We start from the raw sequence: 25754 nt of genomic DNA, 5'->3' as shown, positions 1-25754 counted from the left end.
GAGAGACAAATAATTTACCTATTTTTATTTTAAACTTCCTCATGAGCCAAAATGCATTAAAATGCATATGTTGGTGACTAACTACTTACTGACTTCAGTGACATTCAATTCAGGCCAGGCTTTTTTCAGAGGAAAAAAGTTCTAAAACTATTCACATCAGTAGTTTTTGGCACTTGTTAGGCATCAACTTTTATGTTACTATATTTCAGTAGAAAAAGAGAATCCTGACACACAAGCAATGCCATACCTTGAGTTCCTGCTTGGGCTCCACATTTTTAATGGTGGTGTAATAAATGTGATGGCCATACTGATAGGCCACCAGGTTCTGCTCCAGGTGATTTTGAGCAGGACGCACAAACATCATCCAGTTACACAGAGCCTCACTGGAAAGTTCAAACCACAAGTCCTCTTGCAAGTCTCGGTCTTTTCTGTCACCCTTATCAAGAGAAACCTGTAGAAAAATCCAATTACATGTGACTGTAACTGCCTGGCAGCACATTCAAAAGAACATGAGTTACTAAGAAAACTACTGTGCCCATGCAACTGTTACATTAGCAGAGCAATGAGGACATAGCTAATTTTCTCTCTTTACTAACACAGATCCAGAAACAAGCAGAAAAATATTTAGCAACAGGTAAATATTAACTAGGGAGGCACAATGGATCCTTCCAAGGCTTTCAGGGACAAGAATCATTCATTAAAGGGGTCAGGCATAGTATGAACAAGTGACTAACAAATAACACACAAGTAGCTGTAGCTTTAGTAGGCTACAGAAACACCAGTCAGAAGTTTCTAACTGGCAGACTCACTTTTCCTTTCATTTCTTGAGTCATGACACTGCCTCAAGCTGTAAGCAGCATTTTTTAGCTGAAATTCTCCTCGTTGCTGAATCTGCCTATGGTCACAACTTGCTTGTCATACACTGACCATCAGAACCCTCCTAAGACTATGGATCTAAACTCCAACAAATAAAGGACCAATTTTTTCTAGTGAAACAGCATATAAATGGATAAAAGTCACTCAAATCCATATTACCCCATACCAATTACTTGGCAAGAGGAAAGGCATAAAAATATCTCCTCTCCCCTACATCTTATGAAAAGAAAGGTACGAAAAATATTTTGAACAGACATTACAACATGACACTAAAGAATGGCTGCAGAACATCCTCAGAAGGGGGTGCTACTTTTATGTCCAGATGCTGCTGCAGCTCATGTGAGAGTGAGTCACAGCCTTCCATGTTATGCACCCTATATATACATACATATATTCTATCACTGTAATGCCAGAACATTCACCAGGATTAGTGTGTCACCCTGAATAACAGAGCAGATTTGAAGCCAAAACAATCTGGATATTTCTTAGTTACATTCAGAGATGGAAGTAACAAAATATCTCTAGTGAACTGATGAAGGTAGAGTGACAAATTAACGAAAATCAAAGCTTAGGCACAAATTGATTTCCCCTTTTCTCATCCTTACCTTCAAATGGATATAGCAGTCTTTGAGCTCAGTCTGTCTGACCAGGGGTCCTTCCACAGGCCCAAACTGTGTACGCTTTGGGATGCGCCTTTTGGAGAACACACCTCCCAAAAACCTGTCTATATAGAGCACCAGGGGAAGGCTGGCCCTTGCCCTGGTCAGCACAGGCCGGTTTGGGATGGGATGCAAAGGTCCATGTTTTGGACACACTGAGGGATGTGCGTTATTACACTCTTCACACCCTGCAACACAAAGGCAGAGAGGATATGACTTTTAGGCAGACACTCACACACTAGCTCAGAGACAGCCTTATCTCTCTCTAAATATCTTTGGCTCAGCTGTGGGAACACTTATGCCAATAGTCTGTCTACATTTTAAAATATTAGACAGGCCAGTGTCCAGCAAAATTAGAACAAATCAGCTCAGAGACTTCACTAAAGACAGAATTTTGTCTTTTCAGTCAAGCAGTCTAATTTGAATTCACATTTCTGGGAATCAAGACTCACATTTACTCATTACTGTTAAAATCTGAATGGTTTTTGCCTCTCTTTACTAAAGGTCTAATGGAGAGGGAAGGAAAAAAGTGGGGGCAGGTAGTACACTACATATGACTGCACATGCTTACACAAATCATTGGGATCAAAGGGTCGAGGTGGATCTGGATCCCACTCATCCATGTCAGTGTCTTCACCATCTTCATCCTCATCTTCATCCTCATCATCTTCCTCTTTTGTTTCTATCCTTTCCATTTGATTCTGTAGAGGTGCCAAAGGATCAGAACCATCCACAGCCTCCATAGGAGGTATCACCTGGTTATGCACCGGTAACGATGCCTGAGGCGAGAATTCACAAACAATTCAAGCTGATTCACAAAGAAAACTACAAGGACAAGCAATGAGGGTCCTTGCTACTCTACCCTTCCTGTTGCCTCTGGAAATGGAGAGGAGGACAAGGGACGGTGCTAAATGACTGCCAAGGGACGTTTTGCATGGCTGGCTGCTGCTGATGGCCTTGCTCAAAACACCCTGGCTATACCCTGCCAAGGACTCAGTTCTCAGAAGAAACTGAACTCAGAGGACATTCTCAACCCTCGCAGAAAGTTTAAAACCAAGTCCAGGCTCTGCGGATGTTAAGTGGAGCCTAAAGCTGTATTTTAATTTCTTTTGTACAAGTGAGAGAATCCTGCACTTTGGCACACAATCTTCTCTTTACAATCCAATGAAACCAATCTCCAGAGTACAAACGTAGAGGTCAAGAAGGGGTGAGGTAATGTGGAGACTAGATATAAACTATGGGACATGAAGAACAGTTGAGGGCATTGCATTCTTCCACTAATTTTCCAAGTTTAGCCCTTTCCTTCCTTAAAAGAACTACAACATTTGATGTTTGGCACATATTCCATCACCCATACAGATTTCTCAGGTAGAGAACAAGAAACACTACACGCAGCAGAACTGCCTGAAAACACTGGCAAGGAAACCCAGTGGATGCTGCTGTGACATGTAGTACTACAACTTCCATTAACTTCACTTTTCAGCACTGACAGAATTTTAAGGTGGCCGTTCACAGAAACATCAGTGAAACAGGTTTCTCTGTATATTAACTATATGATATCCTCAACCCCCATACATTCCATGGTGAGACTAGGGAAGACAGTACAAATCTGCACTACAGCTTGCTCACATCTCCTCCCAGATCACTTAGCCACATTTCATCCCCAGAGATGATGGAGCAATGGAATCAGTGCGCTCTTACATGAAAAGGAAAGGGTGCCTGGCAACTTACTCTATCTGCTTGTGGCCCCTGCTCCAGAGCCACTGGCTGGGGGGGGTCAGCAATGCTGCCGAGCACAGACAGGTTGGTGGGATTCATGCTCTGAGCAGCAGCAGGCAAGAGCACCGTTACCTAAAATCACAGGCACTCATTTTAGCACTGCAGCATTTCCATCAGTCACTTAACACATGCGCAGGGCCCAGCATGCACAGTTCCCTTGAGCCCTGCACTCTACTCAAAAACTGCTGCATTCCCATGATTTTTGGGGTTCAAACAGGAATGATGGGCTTGGAGAGAACCTGCAGCTCCTGGGAGAAAGAGAAAGACTTCAAATCTACACTTTGCAAATATTGAATTACCTATTACACATTCAAAAAGCAAGGTCCTGTGTTCAATTGCACTAAAAACAGATGTTAGGAGCTCTTTAGCTCTTAGTAAAACCAGTGATTTGGGGTCTTTTTTCCTCTACACCCAAATTTACTTTTGTTTTCAAGGGAAAAGGTAAAGAAGGACTAAAAAACATTTCCTCTTTTTTTGACTTTTTCTTTCCTCAAGCAAACCCTGCTGATGGCTGAGGGGTTTGGAACTAGATAAGCTTTAAGGGCCCTTCCAATCCAAATCATTCTGTGATTCTATGATTCAGGATCCATAAAAAACAAGATGGTGTATTGACATCATGAGAAGATCAAACTCTCAAAAAAGAGGATCCCAACAATTATTTTTCTTTACATTTGATCACACTGTACATTTTTGTTTACGTACTTTTTTTTAGTGCTGTAACAACCAAACTAATGCATATTACATTGTTTTATTGATGAATGGATGAGAACAAGGTAAATAAATGAGTAAATAAAACAAAATAAAACTAAGACCTCTAGGAATCACCTTTCCTGCCATTTGTTTCCTGCTTATCTATACAGGAATTTGCATTATTTCCTGTGACTTTTCATCCTTCTCTACAGCTGATATCATGTGGCTTTTAGTTTGTGTCTCTTGACTGTTAAGCAGCTTTTATGCTAAAATACAAGCTCTAAACTCTCTGTAGAGTGCTTAATAAATATCATATAAAACTGGGAACTGTGCATTGGGCCAGTAGCAAAGGAGCAGACGACAATCCATAACGTAAGCACTCAGTACTCCAAACTAGTTGCTTTGTTTAAAGACGTATTAAGAGTAATTTATGAAACTCCTGAAAAACAACAACAAAAAGACTTCAGGGAATGGTCCAACAGTGAAGAGGTAACCACCGTGACAGTCTGGTATTGACACTTCTGAAGTCAAGTGGTAACAAGAGGCATCATTTTTCCTGCAGTGTCCCAGCAAGGAGAGGGTCACACAGACTTGGATCTATTTGTACCCCCTATTAGCATTGCCTACCACTAATCACACCAAACATACCCTTACTTGCACTTCCATGTCAGGCACTGCATGGATTATGGACATTATTTTTAAAAACCTCTCACTTTATTTCTACAATAAAGTTTTTTTCTGAATGACAAGAGCAGCTTTATTTTTTATTTTATTATTAGTTGCCAGTTCAGGAATGTCCCACATGAAATGCTGATGTAAAAACAGCTGCAAAGGCAGGAGCTGACATAATGAGGGATTAACCATTCACCAAGAAATTAATATATATGTTAGGACTGCTGTCAGACTGTGTTGGAATGGAGGACAGGCTGAGGACAGGTCAGTGCTTCTGGAATAATAACAGCAGATCACCTCTGTTGTAACTGCCATCTGCACTGCTTACAAATAATCTCTATTTTTAATTAATCATATATTTGTTAAATGTATTTTAAGACAAATAGGAATTTCTGGCTTCTTAATGCAGGGAAATTGATGGAGCAAAAAATTCCAGAACAAAACTCCAGAGAATGAGAAAAATTAAAAGACAGGTAACACCTTTATTATGTCAATCATTGCTTTCCATTTGTGCCTCAATCATTTAGAACATTTTTTAGCAAGAAAATTTGTTTTCGGCACAGATTCAATCCTTCACTCTGCCCCAAGACTGTCAATAAACACACATTTTAATGATGGCTTTGGTGATGATTCAGATCTAGTATATCCACACGTCATTAAAACCCACCAAGCAGTAATGATTTTAAGTCTATGACAAGCAGAGAATTTCAACCACAGATCTGGAAGCACCTGTCTACAACTGATTATCACAGCACAGTCCCCAAAGATACCAATAAGAGTTAATAACAACTTCCCCATCCATGATGGATGTAAAAAGAATAAGGAAAAATTATCATAACTTTACAAACACAGCCTGCAGTTTCCTTTTTCTCCCTGCCCACCTCACACTGGCACACCCGATAAGGGAGCCAGTCACTGAACTTCTTCAGGTTTCACACTTAATTTCCTGTGATGTTTCTAGTAAACCTAGAATTTAATCCAATTTTTCCATCCCTCAACAGCCTTCTGTGGACTCCAAGGCATTTGGATCAGAACCTGTAAGAGGACAACTGAAAACCCCACCTTTCCAAAATGGCACATTCAGATGACATCAGCCACATCTGCTGCAAGGATACTGTTGAAAGATTTTTTCATGCTATCTGGGGCAGTAAATTAGAATTCTTGTTGAATATGAAGTAAAGAGAATAAACTCAAAATAATTCTTAACTTTTACTGTCATTCATGCTCAAGGTGATCATTGGTCTTGATCAGGGTGACAGCAAAAGACTAAGATTATGACTGTACAACTTCAAAAACAGCTCATTACCCTCATGCACCACATGAATGTCCCTTTACCTTCCCTCATTGTTCCCTCACAATTTTAGGCACAAAATGAATAAAATCTCTTCCTTACCTGCTGGGTGGTAGCATCCTGTTGGACATAAGCCACTTGGGACGGATCTGTAAACAGAGTCTAGACAAAGTGAAAAAGGCTTATCAAACCAGCCATGGGGGTTTTTACTCCCAACTCACACAAAAGTTATCTGCCACTATGAAACAACCCACATTTGAGCCTTTGTCAGCTTCTAACCTGCCTGTTACCACAGCAAACTACTTCAACTCGCCCAAGCAGACCTAGATACATAGAAATATAAAATTAGGTAATGCTCCATAAAGAGTTAATATATTTCTGTAGCACATTGCATCTGTACAGATAAAGTGTTTCACTTTTTTTTTTTAATTTACCAAAATCACTTTGTCAGTTGTTGATTTGATAAAATCTACAGCATGAAATTCAATAGCTCTGTCTATGCCCTTAATGTGTAACACTTAAAAGCGGGATAGAAGGTAACTGAGAGCTTTTTCTTCCTGAAAATTCAGAAGACTGCTGCATGCTTTCTTTTGAGGAACTATCATGCACATCCTATATAGGACTTTGATATGGCCAGGATGCTGTTTAATTTCATAGAAGCCATGCCAGCTTCAATACTCTGAAAAAACAACCCTAACAGAATCCCAGGAAAAGCAAGACTAAGGATTGACTGAGGCCAGCCTTACTTAGCCAAAACTTGAAACATCTAAACTTGCAGCAGCCTGGCTACAATAAAATAAAGCATGATATAATACAAATTCCTTTAACACTGTGATAATTTCATCTCAGATGCAGAAGAGTGTCTGAATACTACACATCTTTTGACACAATGACAGCATTCAGAGTTTTGGAGCTAGCTGGCAAGTAACTTCCTGGGAGATACCCTCTCAGGACATCACTTCACATAGAAGCTGGTTTTCTGGGACAGCTGAGGGCTGCACAAGACACAATGTGCCACATGAGGCCCTGCCAGCATAATGGGAGTGTCAGGTACATGCACTTTGCAGCACAGTTAATCTGCCCTGTCAGCAAAGATATTATAAAACACTCTGGACAAAGCCAGCCTGTTCCTTTTTAATCTGTCCACACTGAGGCAAAGATGCATAGCATATTGACCCCATATAAACATGTGCTGCACGGGAATAAAGGCTATTTGACATGATTATGCAGAAGAAAATTAGTATAAAAGGTCTATAAAATCAGCAACTCTGCAGAGACCACAAAATTATGTTGAATAAACAGAGATGCTCTGCAAAAAGACACAACTGTTATTGTAACTATCAACTATGACAACTGTACTACACAAAACAAAGATTCTTCCCGAAGGAACATAGATGGCTCTTAGCTTTTTACTGGATACAAGAGGCAGAACTTCTGGTGAGATTATCCTTGTTCTGGAAAACACCTTTGAGTAAATTATAATCTCATCCATCTTCAGTGAAGTAACCAGCATTTCATAATTCATAGCCTCACCATCCTTTGACAAGCAGATTTGCACATCAGACAAATGAACAGCATGAAGTCCCTGCTCAACAGTGGGCAGAGAAAACTGCTGGGAGCGACTGCCTGCTATTTTCCAGTCATACCACTTGGCTGGTAACTGGCCTTCATCCCAAGTAAGACTGCTGTGTTTTCTAGGTGCCAAAACCAGGGTGGGCTCAGAACCACACGTGCCTGCGTAGCTTCCACGGGGTGGATGTAAACGAGGGTGTGCTCCGAGGTGTCCACAGAGGTGTAGGAGGTGCCGTCAGCCGTGTAAACCACCTGCTGTGCAGGGCCGCGCTCCTGCTCATCACTGTACATGATCTGGGCCACTGCCCCCCCCTCGGGGACAAAGTGCACCTGGGGAACAAACAGATCCTGGACTCGCACCAACACAGGCCAGTGGGACACAGCACCAGAGTCATGGGGTGCCTTGGAAAGCAGAGAGAACTTGTGTCCCAACTAATCTGAATGCAGTGAAAAACACATATTTCAAATCTTACTCAATTATTCTACCAACAGAAATCTGGACACAACTTCTATCAGTGTCTGGTTTTACCTTGCATTGCATCTTAAGATGTAACTGCTATAAAGGGCACCCACCCATACTTAGCTTTTGCATGATGCTTCAGAAATTCGTAAAGGAACAAGTTCACATTTGAACTGATGTATCTATTAAATGTACTGGGATATTGTTTCCCTTTATGCTCATATGCCTTTTAGGATTTATGATAATTACTTCATTCAGCTAGTTCTCTAGTTGGAGGTAATTTTTGCTGATGAGAGGCTAATGGAATTTATTAACTCTGATACTCCTCAAGATATAGTATTGCATCCTCAAGATATAGTATTGCAGTTCTCAGAGTCAGCAGTAGGGCATATTAGACTGCTTCTCTGTAGTATGTATGTGCAGTATCAGTAGAAAATTCAACTATTTAAACAGACAAACCTACACCTAAAAATATTAAGCACAGATTCCAAGGACTACTGGAGCAAGTTACGTCTAGGGCTGCACTTTAAATCTAAACAAGTCAATTTTACCAGAACATTATAATCATAACTGATGATATTGATAAGTATTCTATTAATATGCATTATATTATTAATAATTATTTATAATTGTGATCATAACTGATGACTGTGATGATGGCCTACATTAAGTGAGCCAGAATACTGGATTCCAGTGAAAACAGGATTATCTTTAGATTTTTCCATTCTTTAAATGCTGAAAAGCATTTTCAGTGCATGGGAAAAACAGGACAGTGAGCAGGAAACCTAGTTTGAATACAAGTATTCATAGTCACATAAAATACTTTCACATAAAATGATACCACAGTTACGTATTTTGCTTATTTTGTTTCACTTTCTAGCTTATGCCCCAGAAGACACCCGGCACTTCCCCCTGGATGCTCAGTGCTGATTGTGTACAATAAATCTTCTCACAAACACTACAATTTCACATTTGGAAAGCACTCTGCACACATTCATTAAGCTTTAAAACTGCCATGTGCAAACAGCAGCATGGTTATCCCATTGCAGAGAGAAGGGAACACAGGCCATTGAAAACTGCCTTTCTTTGCAAATTTTAAAGCTGGAAATTACTAAAAGAGGCAGAATTTCTCAGCTTGTGGGTCAAATATCATGCAGCACCCTTTTTCTATCATACTTAAAAGAGTAAATCAATTTACAGAATTCTAGAAATTCCCAGTTGTGTTGTCTCAGAAGCAGAGGGACAAGCTGTATACAGCAGAACCTGAAAGAATTAAAACTGCAGAATTAAAACTGCCTTAGTCACTTACAATTAATATTTCCCCCTTCCTCACTACCCAGATGTCTGGCTGGAAAAAATTACTTGTATTACTTTCCCCAAGGTCCACCCACAGTTCCATCTGATTCAAATGATACCATCAAAAGCAGCTGCCACAGAGCACAGATTTTGTTCATTACTCTGAACACCCTTTACTCGCCCACACGGTAATAAACGTATTTGGACCCTAAAACTTCTAAAGCCACTACTTAGTTTTGTTCAGCTCATTTCAGAGCTCTGTGTCTTCACTGCTGCGGTTTGCACAGTTCCGTTTCTGAAGCTTTAACCCTAAATCACCACAGAAATGTTTGTATTTCTGCTCAAATGAAAACTGAGCTTCTAGACTCTAAATCAGGACCTAATGGGAACTAACCCTCCTCACCAATCCCAATCCAGCCCAAGTAGAGGCGGAGCTCTGGCTAATCACCTGAGCAGTATTCTGTTCCTGTCCTGCAGATTCAGTCCACACCTGAGGACTTTCCTCTTTCAAGTCCATCTCCTCCCTGCCTGTGTGCTCCATGAGGAGGAGGAGACCTACTGGAGTAATATCTGGCTGAAGGGATTCATCTGTTCATTGTGTTTCTGCTTCCAGAAGACAAGGTGATCTTCAGCAACATGGCTGTAAAAAAAAACGGAGAACAGAGACATTAAAACCAGCATGACCCAGGGCATGGAGCTATGAGGGATTTATTATAAACTGCTACCACACTTCAGCAACACAGAGTAAAGCTTTGGCTTTACAAACACCTCCTACAAGACCCAAGCACCTTAAGTTATGGGAACAAAGGAACAGAAATCTTATCTCACTGAACATAGTAATGTCCTACTAGTCACCACTTTCCATATCCCATTAAGGAGGGAACAAACCAACCATTGCACCAATTGCACTGAAAGATTACGCTGAATTCTTCCTGCATATCTTTCCTTGGCCACAGGCCATCCACACCACCTTCTCCTCATTATCCTTCTGGCACCTAGAGGCCTAGAAATAATGCAAAAAATGGACCTGATGCTTCCAACAAGAAAACACTATGTTCAGAGATGCATCACCAGTTCCTCAGTTTGCCTGAATGAGATTTTGTTTGACACCAACTGGTTTTCCATGTACAGACAGATTTGACCTTGGACAAAACCCCAGTCCTAGGTTAGTACAGTGTTACAATAGCCAACTAAAAAGGAACAATGAAACTTAAACTCTCAAAGAGCCCAACAAACTGCTTCTAAGTTTGGTTTAATTCACCTCTTGCAATTTTACCGGGGCCTCTCAATCTGCTGTTGCGATCCCAGAAGGGTAATTTACAGCTCTGTTGATTGTTTGAGTCGTGGTTCAGCACCTTCCCAATCCTTCGTCTCTAATGTTGTATTAAATCACAGGCCAGGAATTAGCATGAGGCTGAGCTCATTTCATTTCTCAGCTACTCCAATTAACTTTATTTTATATCCAGTACCTCGCTGGGCTGATCCAACGCCAGTACCCATCTGTGCCCCAGGAAGGAAGCAGAAGGCTCCTTGTGATGCTTTCATTCAATTGCATTTTAAATGCAAATTATTTTAGTCACAATTTATCCCTATAAATGCTAGCATTTGGCTTGTCATTGACAAACTGAAAAATAGATAAGGAGAGGTAAAAAAAGTAGCAGGCACTTTCTAATCCTCCTAATTTTGCCAGCAAGGACTAAGCTGTGCAGATCTGAGCACTGACTATTCCACTGGGCCTGACCAGCATGGATAAATCATCAGGGCAGGGAAGCCTCAGGCTAATGTCACTGAACTGTGTGGAGGAGCAAAAAAATCATATTACATACATACAGACAAAGAAAAATAGTGGGAAAGATATTTCTAGGCATTGCTAGACACCAAGTCTTGCTGCTGCTGCTACTGGTGACTGGAATTAACACTTACCGCCTCACGCTGAGCAACCCAGCACAAGAGCCCCACAAAAGCACACACTGAGGAACTGTTCTGATTCTCTCTTACATCCAAACACTTCCAGTTAAGGGAATACAGGGACAGAAACCTTATCTCCATTAATATTGCTTGATACAAAACATCCCCAAATACCACTTAGGAGAAAAATTAAAATAAAATCCACGTACCAGCATACAATGCCTGAGCTTAATATGAACAAATTAACTTCAGCAAACATGAGTGATAAACACCAGCCTTGCTCTCTAAATTTGGAAGGTCAGGGCAATTTACAGATAAATATTATTTATTTATATATCCAAGTGCACAGATGCTCTGTTCTATAAAAAATACCATCCATCGCTACACAGAACCTTTCTTGTTATGTTATTAAGGATTAAAGTAGGGATTTTCTCATATCTAATCCTACCTCATCCACTGACCTCCTTCACTCATTTTATCAGGTATAGGTTCTTTATTCAGAACATATATAAATGTATACATATGTCAGGTATATGATCACCTCTATCCGTGCAAAATGTGACAGCATTTATGTCAGTAACACACTGTGAACAACTTCTTTGCAAAACTTAACACCTATCCTGTTGATAATCTTCAGCTGGTTTATCCACAACAGCTCCTTTCCTAGACTGCCAGTATTAATCAAGAGCCAATTCAGGTAATTGCACTAACAGTAGCTGGTAGTTTAATCAATTACCTAACTGCTTAGAAAACTAAAAACAAAAAACAAACATTAGAGGTTCCAATTTGGGGTGGTTTGCCTTTAAAAAAAAATTATCCTGTTAAAAAGAAAGCAATTACATTACCTACTAATTGAATTAAGGGAAAGGCACAGTTCTGGCTAATTCCACATGGTGCAACAAGTAAAATTTTTGGCTGACCTTCCCTACCAGCAGACAATGAAGGTCTGAAGGAAGATGCTGACTCACTCCTGCAGAGTCATTTTGGCACGGATAACTTACAACTTGAGTACAAAGGAGACTGAAGGGCTCAGGCAGGGTCTTTAAAAGACAAAACTGGGAATTAAGATTCATCTCTGAAAAAAGAAGTACCAAAAAGTGGAAAGCAGAAGACAATCATTTCATGGTTCTGAAAGTTAGCACTAACTTAAAATCTTGGGGGAAAATAAAGCAAGGCTGAACCAAATTCAGTACCCCAGTGCTGCAGATTCTATAAACAACTTGGTCATTGCTGTTCTTGACAGAAATGAAAATAATAAACAGCTCAGCCCAGCCAATTGTGCAGCAATAAGGAACAATAGCAGTAACTGCAGGATTTGCTGATGCTTTCAACTTCTGTACTTCCAAATTCATGCTAGGATTGACCTCTGGTATGCATTCCCTCAGTACATCTGTAATCATGAAAACACACTGAAAAGCACATTTCCCTGGAAACATGGATGTGCTGAGAAGGAAGATAATACAAGAGGAGACAGGCTGTGTCCCAGAGAGGTCCCAGGGACAGGCAATATATAGGGCAGAAGGCGGGAGCAAATGTTGAAATTCACCTGTGAAATAAGCCCTGCAGTCAAAGCCCAGAAGCTGGAAAAATCTAACCCAAAGCCACTGACAATAGAACTGCCACAAAACACCAACACCTGAGCAAGTTTTCTGACACTGATGACAAGAAGATCAAACTAACTTTACTCACTGATCATTCAGTTTGCTCCTCCTCATTAATTCTGCACAATCTTATTTCCTTCCCTACATTCTACTCTCAATTCCCTGCCTTGACACTGACAGCCACAGTGTCTCAAAATTTTAACTACTTCCCTGTGGTCTTCTCTCAGCTTTGGTAGTTTTTTAGCAGAAATAAATGTGAAATTTTGGACATAAGCACTGCCAAATCACTGGCATGCAGGAGAGCTCTCTGCTTGCTCTCCACACTGTTCACCTATGGATTATCCTTTGCAATTGTTGATTTTTCTCACTGTATTGAACACATCAGACATTTTCAGACAAGCTAAATAAACACCAAGGCATGCACCTCAATGGGAAGCTCTGCTGTGTCCAAGGGATTACCATAAAGATCTGTGTAACAGAAATTGAAACTCAATTGCAGAAATTCTAAAAGAAAAAAAGATAATTAAAGATAAAAGGCATTGTGATAGGATAAACTCTTTTTTTTTCTCAGTATCCAGAAAACAGGCTACATTTTCTAATAAAAATCCATGTAGAGGTTTAGTAAAACAGTAATCCAAACAGCTTGCTTAAACTCATGTTAAATTTACATGTAATGTATGTCACACCTATATTCTCTCCACTATAAAATATAAGAGGCCTGGCTCAAATAATTTTTTTTTTTTCTTTTGGTAAGTTCTTACTTTTCTGGAAGTTGAAAGATTAGTCAATTATGACACATCACCCAATAGTCACCCAAAATTCCACCAGCACCCCAATGCTCTCACACAATCCAATGAGCATCACAAACATGAGCAAGAAGCAATGCCAGTGGGAGATGTTAAAGCATTTACAGTAATTTTGCATGGTAACTGCAGACACAGCATTTTCCTCCACAAATAACAGGCATGCCTCACCCTATCTGTGCTGGGTGATGACACAAGCTGAAATAGTAACAGGCATAACTAAAGAGTATCAATATAGTCCAGTACCACTCCAGTAAGGCAGTGGTGAGGCAGTGACTGTCCAGTGTCACCATATATTGTGTGAATCGTGACACAGCACAATCGAAGAAACAACACAGCTCCTGTGATTTTGAAATATCTCCTCTAGTGGAACATTAGCTCATTCTGAGCTGTGCAAATAAATTAACCATCCCTTCAGGACAACAGGTTTTTCTCAGAACACCATTCACATTCACTTTCCTGTTCTCAACACCTTCTGAGACCTGCTGCTGTCACAGACCTACGGCCATCTCTCTTTAGGTTTTGCATTTTACATCAAATCCAGAAAATTTCATTAATGACAAAACTCCTCTGCTGCTCCTGATGCCTCAAAAGCATCTTTGTGTCATTGTCTGACAGTTCTTTAGTTCTTTTTTTTTTTTTTTTTTTTTGAAATCTTACTTAAAACCTCCTTTTGACCTTGGCAACCCTCCAACCCTCTCCAACTCCTTCCTCCTGCTCCTGCAGGATGGTATTTTCTCCAGAGCCGTATTATTAAATCAGCAGCTTCCCTGTGAACTGCATTCAGCTCCAGAGGATGGGAAAGCACTGCTCAGAAGGCAAAGCACCTCACTGCCTATCCAACAGCAATGTCCTTGTTAGCTTTGCTGCCTCAGCATTAGACACCCTGGGCCACCACAGCTCCACATGTATCCCCTCACAGGTGCATCTCTGATTCCCCCACAAACACTCAAGAGTGAACGGTGCTGTAAGAGAAAACCCCTAACAGTAAAATCACTGTTGGTTTGTGTTTGGTATCTAAGTGTTTTAAACACAAGTTAAACCAGTGAGCTCACCTAGAGCTTCAGAGGTAAGCTCTCAAAGTCAGAAAAAACCACCACCAAAAAAATTAGAATCAACAATAACCGCATTTTCTTGGCCAACTTGCTATTAAAGAATGACCATTTCTTTCAATGCTGCGACTACACAAGAATATAGAGACAAAAATCTCGGGGGACTTCAGCTGCAGCAACCTCTGTGAGGCTCACTAAGGGCAATCTGCTGAAAAATCTAAGCCAGTGGCTGCCAAACACTCATTTTTCCCCCTAACCTGGGATGAGAAAGGAGGAATATTAAAGCAGAGCAAGGGGAAAAGACCACTTCCGTGCTCAGAGAGGAATAAAGCCACTCAGTACCTCAAATGAGAATCCCCTTTACAATAATGGTGCATAAACCAGCTAATGTGATTTACTTCCCAGTGTAAAAGAGCCTTGCCATAGCCTGAGGTTCCCTGCAGCAATAACAGCAGGGACTATCGGCTTAATCCTCTCATGACTGAGCTCTCTGACAACTGTATGTCACCCCAGCCATGTGCAAGGGCACCAAGACTGGTACAAAAGGGGTTTTACAACTCTGAGTCTTCCTCCAGCTTTTAATATGAAAGTGATTTATTATGCTCAAAAGGAACCTCACATTTGCCTGCAAAAAACTTTATCCACACTTAAACTCAATTATTCTAGTTTGCCTGGAAAGCAGAGTCAGTGCATTTCCTGAGATCCTTTAGCAGGAACATGCTTTTGCTGCAGCAAGAAGGCTTCTAACCTCATTAAGGATTGAGTCAGGACTGTTGTCACCTCTTCTGCATTCCCATCCATCACAGGCACACACTGTTTCAAGGAACTGTGGCCCTGTGTGAATGTTATCAATCCGGTAATGTAAAACCACATTATTTATGTTTTACTGGTGAGTTAAAAATGGAAATCATACTAGGGCTGGGACAGCAAGAATTATTAATCTCCACAAAGGGAAAATTTGCTTCAATTTATTTTGTCATATAATAAATAGAAGAGCTCAGCCAAACACCAACTCACTCTTTGCTGCCATTGTGCATAATGGATCTATCTCCTTATGGTACATCCATCATCAAAGCAACAATCAGCTGGAAAAGATCTCTTAGACCAAGGCCAGTCCTCTGCTAGACATCACATGTTACAGTCCTTTTCCTAAAGGGACAGTGCCCAGGCACTGAAGGTGACAGCACAACAGTCTGGTACACCTATTCTCTCACAACTTATCAGGTAAGTAGCTGAAAATCCATTTCCACCACAGAACACAGGAGAGAATTCAGCCTGAGCACAGGTTAACATCCTCCTGGGAACTACCGAGGCTTTGTTTAGATACCTACTCAGAGATGCTCCAAGGACATCTCTCTTGAGTTCTAATTCTTGTATAATAAAGTATTTCTCACACTGTCCTCTCTCTCAGTGAGCAAAGACTCAACTTCATTACTTTCTACATATGCAAATCTCTTCTTTAGTCACCTCTCTTCCCATTTGCTCAACATCTGCATGTCTACTCCAGCAACTGATTTCTTCCTCCCACTCTCAGCTTCCTGAATCTATGGCCACATTCCTCATGTTGTGTTCCCAATGTTTCATCCTCTGAGGCCCCTGTGATATCATGGCTGTTGAATCACACACTGCAGTTTTTGGGCTCCAGCTGCTTGAGGCAGTGACCGTGCCTTCCTAAAGGATTTGGTTTATAAATCACAGAGAGAGAAGTCTGATAAAGCAAGGAAGCAGGGAATACATGTATTTAAAGCATAGGATGACACAAAAGGAAAATAAATGTCTGGATCAGTGTCTTCTACAGTTCTGCCCACACAACCTTCAAGATGGCTCTATTAGGGGTTACTGAAAGAAAACAAACCATTCCCCTCAAGCTTCTTGCTGCCAATTTTTTGTCTCACATCCCTTCTCCTCCTCCAGTAAACTCTTTCCAAAAGAACTGTCACCTGAAGGGGATTCTTCCCCTTCCTACAAGCAGGTGGTGCTGCTTCCTCTCTCCTTCTCCCACCCCCACCCCTGCACTTCTCTGAATTTAAGTCACCTGTTGTAAAGTTCAAAAAAATAAAACTACCTTGTTTCTGCACATAAAAACACATACCTGAGATGGCTCCTTCAGAATAGCTGCTGCTCTGCACTACCCCAGAGAACCAATGGACCATCTGCACTTTCAAACAGGTGGGAACTGACATATTGAGCCTTTTCAGGGCTACAATACAACTGCATGTTTTACTAGCAGGAGATAAAAGTGACAAATAAACCCAATCTCATGTTCAAGTCCAAACAAAATTCACCACAAAATACCAACCCACTTAATTAGATACACTTAGAAGTCCATTAGAATTCAGTGTACACAGCTGCCAGCAGCTGCAGGTGGCCAGGAACACACTGGAAATGGCTGCTCACTGCAGAGCAATTTACCTCAGGAGAGCTCATCCAAGGATTTTCTGCAAAGGATAGGACTAAGGGTGCCAGAGAAGAGCAGATAATACGACAGACCTGTTTCTCCCTAAAATCAAAGTGTCAATTATTCTATCAGATAACAATAATACCAACTACCCTGATATCTTATCCTATAAACAAGATAATGAAGCTGTCTCTTTTCGTACAAGAGAGGCATCCATGAACCAAAATGCCAAAAGCCATCACAATTTCAGAGAGAAGTTTTCCATTTAAGGACAGACTAGAGCAATACACACTCCTGCATTACTTTTCCTAGAAATTAAGGCATTAGAAGGCTCAAGACTGCCAATTATTTTATTGTGTCCACAAAAGATGAAAAGAATCCACTTGTAAAATCAGTTGGTGATTCATTAGCTTCTCATATTCTAACTGAACTACAAGAAAAAAACCCCTGAATTATTAAAAATCTGACAGAAGAAAGCAAAAGTTCAGTATAGTCTCTATTCCTATTGAAACTCACAGGGAAACATTGATAGGTATCTCACACACCCAGCTTTGCACTTGATCATTCTTTCAAGGCCTGTAAGAACTGTCAATTTCTTATTATAGTGATACACTAGACAGGTTGATGCTGAGGTACCAAAAAGTGCATCACAAATGCTGACCCTTCATTTTGCTGTCAGGACTATGATTACTGTCAGCAGCCTAAACCAAGTTTAAATTGCAAGAGCCCTCCTGAGGCTTTGCAATGTACAGCTGAGAGGTAACAGGTAACCACACATAACTCTTGGGCAGGGAAATAACCCTAAAAATGTGAATTATTCCTTTAGGATGAGTAATTCTGAAACTCACAGCATCGGGACCACGTTCTTCCATTCCAACTCAACCATTTAACAAAGTCACATAACCCCATTTTTAATGGAACTGAGGCACAGGAGGGCCTCAACAACAACACCCACAGAGCAAGACAGCCACAAGATTAAGCATTCACTTGTTACGACCATACCAAGACCACAGGAACAGGGTCTTTGGCACCAAGACCACTTTTAGGAGACCAGTGAACCCCACAGCTTCCACCTGCAGCAACTGCTGCTACTCACACTAGGATTTCATGAATGGAACCCGCTCAGGGCAGTGGGGAGAGACCTAACTTCCCTCAACACCAAGCCTTAGGGCCACCCAGCCAGGAGCCTTGCCCTGTTGGGGCCACACAGATGCCCAGCAGGCCCCCCGGGGCAAGACAACCTCATGAGGGTGGAACGCCCAGAGCACACCACACCACTGCACCTCACAGGGCACACTGGGACCCCCCCAACCCCCTGATAATGTCTCCACGGCCACCAACAGCCAATCCGAAGACGGCGTGAGACGCCCCCTCCCCTAACTAGGCCAATAGGAGGCAGGGGCGCGAGGCATGCGGCCAATCGGCAGGCGTGAGTGCCCCCCCACACCACACCACCCGCTTCCCGCCACCGCCGCGCCCCCCCATCCGCCCCCGCCTGAGGGCAGCGGCGCCATCAGCCCCTCGTGAGAGCGCCCGGCGGCCAGCCGGCCCCAACCACTGAGCGCCAAGGAGGAACACGGGCGGGCGGCCAGGGCAGAGGCTGAGCGGACGGGACGGGACGGGCCAGTGGCGGAGGGCGGGGAAGCTAGGCTGAGCGAGGGGCGAGCGGCCCAGAATTATGGTGGAGAGATAAGACCCCCCCCTCCCCCCCAACAGTGCTGGGGAGACAAAAAGACAAAACATGGCTCCGGCACCCCCCCTGCCGCTCAGGTGCCGGGGTCCGGACCGTACCACGGAGGGAGGGGGGAACAAGCGTGGGGGCACCTCGTTCTCCCCGTGTCCGGGGCGGGTGGGGGATCGCGGCTGGGGTGGGGGGGAAGCGGACTGTACCTCTCCCGCGGGGTGTGGGGGGAAGGGAATAAGTACGCCCTACTTCCTCTTCCCCCCCCGCCCCCCCCACTGGTAGGAGCGAACGGTTTATCCCGGCCCCGCACCGCCAGCTCTGGGCGCCATCTTGGGTGCGACTAAAACAACAAGTCTAAAACCCCCGGCGGGTCCCTGCGGCGTCCCCGGGCCGCGCTGCCCTCCCGGACCGTCCCATCGCGTTACCTGAGGGGGTCCCGTGCGGGCGCCGCGCCCCGGCCGCTGCCGCCGGCCCCGCGGCGGCCCCGAACCCCCCCACCTGTCCTCACCTCACAATGGTAGCTGCAGAGCGGGAGGGGGGTGGCCGCCCGAGCCTCATTACCATAATCTGCCTGGCAACAAGCCGCGGCGTCGCGCGCTGATTGGCTGAAACTCCTCCGCCAGCCACGATGGGGCACAGAATTCCCCAAGGAAAGGCTTGGAGCGCCCAGATCAGGGGGCTGGGGCGCGGGTGGGGGGGAACACACACCCCGATCCGCAGGAGGGGAGCGGGGTTTGGTGGGGGGGGAGGGGGGGATGTCCTCTGCCCAGGTTTTTACTCTCACCTTCGGCTGCTGGCGGCCAATCAGAGCCCCTCTCTCATCCCCACAGTGGTATCTCCGCCAATCAGGGTGCGCTTTTCATGGCGGCGCCCCGCCCCCGCACTGGGAGAGGCGCTGTGGCGCCGCGAGCAGTGCCCCCTGCTGTGGGGGTGGGGGCGGCGCCGCGCGCCCCCTGGTGGCGGGAGGAGGCGGGGCGGCGCCTCCGCCGTCCCGCGCTCGGAATTCTGCGGGACAGGCGGGGCCGGGCCCGACCCCTCTCCCTCCTGGTTGAGGAGGTGACTTCTCGTGGGGTCCCGTCCGCAATGCTCTGCAGCCCCCTCGGCGCTATCTAGCAGCCCGTTGGAGCACAATTACCTAAAATTCTGACAAAACCAGTGGATTCCACAGGAATTGTACTTAAAGCTGAAACGTGAGCTATTAATATCTGTTGAAGGTCAGCCCATGAGGAGATGCCCACTAAAGGGCTGCTTCTGCCTAAAACGTCCCAAAATGGTCTAAATGGTGCTCTTTTTTTTTTTTTTCATGGTACATGTGTCTTGTGTCCTAAATGTCTGCTCAAAGAAGGGTAATAATTACTATTGTTCAAAAATGTAACTAATTGGTCATTCCAGTGCAGTTACTGCCATATTTGTGGTTAGTATTTATCTCTTTGTATTATGGTGGCAAGAAAAAACATCCCTTTCTTGTCTCTCGTTTGCCATTAGCACACGCTCAGGTAGCTCTTTAATCAACTAGATCAGTCGCTATTTCAGCCAGACAATCGCTGTGTTTAGGACCTCTTAGTTTTATTCTAAATGGCTTCATGGACTGCGTGTAAACCACTGTTCACTGCAGTGTGGGCAGCTACGGATCCCTCAATAGGCCATTGTGGTCAACTGACCAAAGCCCAGGAGGACAGATAGGGGAAATTTGGGTTAAATATTAATCACTACTTTTACAGAACTGGTTTTGCTCAGTCTCTGTGCTGGGAGAATGGCGAGAGGGCCAGATCTTGGTGCCATTAAGTGTAACTCTCCATTAGGTCTGTCCTTTTAAAGCCTGGACTAGTCTTTTAAATTAAGAGCTGCTGTTGTAAATTTAAATGATCCCCTGTTGTACTGACCCCCTTCCATGAGCAATCAAAATTTCAAAAACAGCCCACAGAGATACAAATTTTCTGAATTGTGTTTATGAACTTGATATTAAAATATTAGATATGGGTTTTAAACCTCAAGTCAGCAGAATTTGTTTAATTTAAAAGTTATATTTTTTTTTCCCCCCTTAACTATACTTCTTTACATCTTTGGGCATTTCTCTTAATTTAAATTATGGGAGTCATTGAGCCAATTTATTTTTCTGTCCGATAGAACCAGCTTCAATTTCATTATACCATACTGGAACTTCAGGAAAATAAGTACTACAAGGACATACATAAAAGCAATCAAAACTGCTTAATGTCTTATAAATTTTAAAACTTGCATGTGTTGTTACTTTTTTAAAAAAATCAAAGTACATTTTTATTTGCGTTTTCCAAGAGTCTCCTAACATTTTGGAAGACTTGATGGCTCTGCCACAAGAGATGTAGTCCCATGGTGGAATACAGAGCAGTGCCCTTTCCTGAAACGGCTCACATTGAAAGTTGTCTACAGGTTATTTTTTTCGCTTTGTAGTCAAATCAGTGCAAGTTTGCCATGGATGCACTAAAGCTGGCAGATGCTGGTCTGATTCATCCCCTGCAGTATCTGGCATCTGATGTAATGCCTTTTGTAATTCCCACATTTGATGTGTTGTTTCTGATGCTCCAGCACAGGCTTTGTTTCCCCCACAGCCTTGTGCTGGCAGAGAGAGAGGCCTTCATATGAGGTTAATTTATTTATTTCTAATCTGCATAGTTCAAGTGAACTACATGAAATACCCCTCTTCACCTCCAGTCTGGAAGGTGCTGTAACCCTCCTGAAAATCCTCCTTTCCCTGCTCAGCTCCCAGGCCATCAGATCCATGTCTCTGTCCCTGCATCATCTCATTTGGATACTGCTGCTGCAACAATTTCTCTCATCTGACAGAAACCAGTTCTGTCTCTTCCCTCTGGTCACTCCAATGTTAATTTTCCCACTAGTTCCCAGGTGGAAGCAAGTGTACTGACTGGCTTCTCCCACCTTTTTCAGATTCCAGGTGGAAAAGCACACTGGAACTCCACCCCATTTAATTTACTTATGGATATCTTTCTGCTCTCTTTTCCTTGGACCTCCTCACCCCTTCCTTTCGCCTAGAAAAACCACTCCTAAGTCTCTGCCATAAAAACAAGCCTCCCATACCTGGACCCTACTCCCTAAAGCTGCTCCCCATCCCTCTCTCAGACCCCTAGAAAGATTTCCTGTTTTTTCCCCATCCATATGGATGTTTCAGGTTTTGTCTGGGTTATTGGATTTTTCTCTATGACATAATCCCATTTTGAGGAACATACAGATTAAATATGACAAAGAAAAATGCTCAAGTGCTCTAAATTCATTTGAGTTATAGGAGCAGCCACTGCCTCCTTGGCCCTGGTGACCTCCCAGTCTCATTCTGTGCATGACAAGTAGGTACTTAGGTCTAGATTCCCAGATTAAACTGCACATGGAATTGGGCTATCTTTGTGGCACCTACTTCCCACCCCCATGCAAGTCAGCAGCTGGCTGTGATTTAAAACTCCAATTGAGAGGATGGAAAAACTTCAACTCTGTGCCTGTGTCTGTTACAACCTGCTAAATTATAATGCAACTGAAATGTAATTACTTTTCATCCTGCACAGAGAATATAAAACATGAATTCACTAGTTTAGACTAAGCCACAATAAATTTAATTAAAGTGGCCTCATGTAAAACACATGCGAGTACAATAAAGCTATTTTATTGTGGTTCTCAGGATCACTCCTCCCACCAAAAATTAGTCTGTTTCTTTCTAAACATGCTGAATTAATCCCTTTAACTGCAAGAAAAAAATTGACTAAAACAAGTTTGAGAGAGTTGCAATAGTACCTACATAAACTCAAAAATTTAAATTTTATTTCAAATTAAAAACATACCCTTACCTGAAGCATTTCACCTCATGCATTCACTATTGGCTCTCTTTTTGCCTGATTTGTCCCCAATCAAGTGGTATTTATCCTCCAACTGTTAATAATAAAGAGACACAAAAATAGGCCAGGAAACAACTGGCATCATCACCCCACTCCCTCCAGCCCCGTCATTTTCTCTGGTCATTTGATAAAAGATATAGCAAGTTTTAGGAAAAGGCAGCTTTTCAGTTTACTGAAAATCTATTTAGCAAAGCTCTGCTGGGGTGTTGGGATATGAAAAGTAAGTCCTGATGCCAGAATGCCTGCAGGGAAAATATTTTGCCACTCACACACTAATATCTCCCTGACTCCATTAGAACAATATTTATAAAGGCAGCTGCTGCTCCTGATGATGCCTTGACATCCCATGGTTTTAAGGAGACAAATCAAATGGGAGTTTGGCATTTCACAGCTTTTGCTGCAGACTGTCTCTTTGCAAGATTCTGCAGGGTTAGAGAGGGATTTTTCCTTCTTGTGTTCAGCTGCTCCTGTGGAGCCCCAGCCTTTCCACAGGCAGCATGTCGTGGTTCCAGTCAGCCCAATTTAGGCAAGTGCAGTAACTCCAGTGCAACCCAGTTCTTCTCTGCATTGCCACACTTGTTCATTCTTGGAGCATTTCCCAGAAATCTGCACTGGACAGATGTAGTTCAACTTCAAATCCAGGTCAGCTACTTCTTTAGCTGGGATTTAGTGCACACATTTCTTCTCTGGGAAGGATCTCAGCTACCATGATCCTGACAGCGCTAAACTGCCATCACCCAACGCTACCAGCTGATTTCCCACTGGAGTTCAGATGTCTCCACGACCCAGCCCTGGTTTTGTAGAAGCATTGTCATCAGCAGGAAATAATTTGTGCATCGACTGCAAAGTAAACACAGAGGGTGTTTGGGTTTCCTTTCAGTTAATCAGGCCAGAATGACTCAGGAAACTCTCCATCCTTTGTGATATTTCTGAGTTCACTAGAAAGTTAAATAAAGGTTTAATATTCTCTATTTAAAATTATAAAAGAATTATTAAAATTATAGTGCATTATACAAGATTTCTAATTTTTCCAGAAGATTTGTCTCCAGCACTGGGAAAGGATGTGATACAGCCTTTGACAACCTTTTTCAAAATGTAGTGATGACAGTCAGCTTTCCTTCACCTCTGTCAGGAAAGAAGGGAGCTTCAGAGATCTACCTCCTGCTTCTGCATACATTTGATAGATGAATAAAAGAGGCAACATAAAACCACATTCAGTGATAACTTATGGTAGATGTTTAGACAGCAGCCACATTTTCTTTAAAGAAAAAAATTGTATTTTGAGATTTAATTTAGAACATGTACTAACTCTAGACTCTTGTTTATCTTAGCTTTTTATAGAAGAGCTCAAAGCAAGTCTCCTAGCTGGGAAAACTGTGTCCTTTTTCAGGATGTAGAAGGATAAAAATATTTTTCTGTCAGACGGTCAGTCTTTCTCCTTCTGCAGAAGTTAGAAATTAGAAGTCTGACCTTCTGAAGTCTGACCTAGGAGCTGGCAGAGGGTTTCCAAGCTACCCAATCCCCTCCGTCACAGACACCTCAGTATATAACCTGAGCAGGCTTTCTCTGATGAGAAACTGAGACTTTTATTCTTGCAGTTTTGAACAAGAGACTAAAAACATCATTGAAGACAAGTTGGTTCTTGTTGGAACCCAGGACATCTCTCTGGATGGCTCAAAATCCTGGCAGGGGCTCGGAGACCCTGGCAGGAAGCCAGAGACACCTGGGAATTCTATCTTAACCCATGGAGCAAATTACCAACTTTATATGAAGAATTACAAGTCACAAAAGTTCAGGTAGCATAACAGTAGTTGTCACAGGGTGAAAGATGGAATTTTAAAGAATTTTACTGTGGGGATCTAGGGACAAGATGGAGGGATTTGGGCGTTGTCCTTTCTTCTCCCTTCTTCCTAGCCTCCGTCTTCTTGGTGATGGTGGCACTTCGGGATTGGCTTAGAGTAGAAAGCCACTGTCTAACATAGGTGATAGGTATTGGAACATAATTGTAAATATCGAATATGTCGTTTATAGTATAAAAGACAACACCAGCCTGGGGGCGGGGAAGTGTGACCTGCAGAACAGACCTCGGCTGGCCAGACGGAAAATGTTTTAGATAAGAAATAATAAACAACCTTGAGAACGACAGCCGAAGACTCCTGATTTCTTCTTTGACAGCTGGGTTGGGGAAAAGAGACTTTTTAACACACCTTGGGATCATCTCGACCAGAGGAAATCCCGAGAGGTTCTTTCTTTTAAAGTCTATTTCTATGTATTTCATGTCTTTTAAGTAGGGTCTTTATCCTTACCCCCAGTGTTTACTCTTCTGATGTGTTCATAGACAGCAGTCACATCATCACTGAGGTTTGTTTTGTCAGACTACACAAACTGTGTTTCTTTTGTTTCCTTCTGTCTAGCACATTCCTCTTTCCCAGCTGTCTACCCAGCCCCTCTGCTCTAGTGGGGCAACAGGGCTTTTACAGAGAAGATTTCATTACAGATGATACCGTTTTAGAAATGGATTAATTTTTAAGGGCAAAAAACATCCCTGGGATAGCTCCACCTGTTATCTAAATGTCTGGATGTCCAAGCTTGTGGAAATACTCACCAGTTCCCATTCCATCCTTTAGCACCTATAGAAGATGCTAAGATTTATCTAGATATGACATCCAGAGAGCATGCAAAAATACAGGTCAGCAGGCAAGTTCAAGAGGACAAGGGATACCTGAGTCCAAAATCAGAATCAAATTTGTATGTCATGATGTAGGCTGGTAATGAAAGTAAGACAAAATCCATTAGTAACTTACCTAATCTACAGCAATAGCACAGATTCAAGATCCATAGCTAGTTACAGTTGATACCAAGCTAAAACACAATACTTCTCTAGAATTACTCAGACAAGAAGCAACGGCCCTAAATTCAGCTTAAATAGGAATCCTGGGCTTGTGGGATGGGGGGTAGTCCCAGCCTAAGTGAAGCTGCTTAGGATCAGGGGGATTTATTAGTGGCCTCTGAAGTCTAACTTAGTGGTGTACTGCTGCTCAGGTGCTAAAGGTAGATCTTAGGCCTGATTTAGCCATGGGTTCTTGGAGAAGCTGGTTTGGCTTTTTTTTCATAAAGGTATAAATCAAGTATTTC

General features: G+C 42.7%; 1 protein-coding gene across 12 annotated transcripts in view; it reads right to left on the bottom strand.

The window, feature by feature from the left end:
* PRDM10 (PR/SET domain 10) overlaps window positions 1-19388 on the bottom strand; it is a 45121-nt gene extending 25733 nt beyond the window's left edge. For 2 of the 12 annotated variants that reach the window (XM_039722060.1, XM_039722059.1), the window contains exons 1-9: window positions 13229-15780; window positions 12124-12243; window positions 9744-9935; window positions 7702-7869; window positions 6070-6129; window positions 3267-3386; window positions 2107-2314; window positions 1482-1723; window positions 248-451 (exon numbers count right to left, since the gene is read on the bottom strand). In XM_039722060.1, coding sequence (XP_039577994.1) covers window positions 248-451; window positions 1482-1723; window positions 2107-2314; window positions 3267-3386; window positions 6070-6129; window positions 7702-7869; window positions 9744-9836 — 1095 coding nt within the window. In that variant the 5' untranslated portion in view covers window positions 9837-9935; window positions 12124-12243; window positions 13229-15780. The other 10 variants (XM_039722055.1, XM_039722062.1, XM_039722061.1 and 7 more) reach the window with 10 other exon arrangements.
* Between the last annotated feature and the right edge of the window lie 6366 nt (window positions 19389-25754).

Source organism: Passer montanus, unplaced genomic scaffold, assembly GCF_014805655.1.
Source record: "Passer montanus isolate IOZ18808 unplaced genomic scaffold, ASM1480565v1 scaffold47, whole genome shotgun sequence".
NCBI lineage: Eukaryota > Metazoa > Chordata > Aves > Passeriformes > Passeridae > Passer > Passer montanus.
Note: the sequence above shows the minus strand (reverse complement) of the source record. Positions and strands in the feature narration are given on the sequence as shown.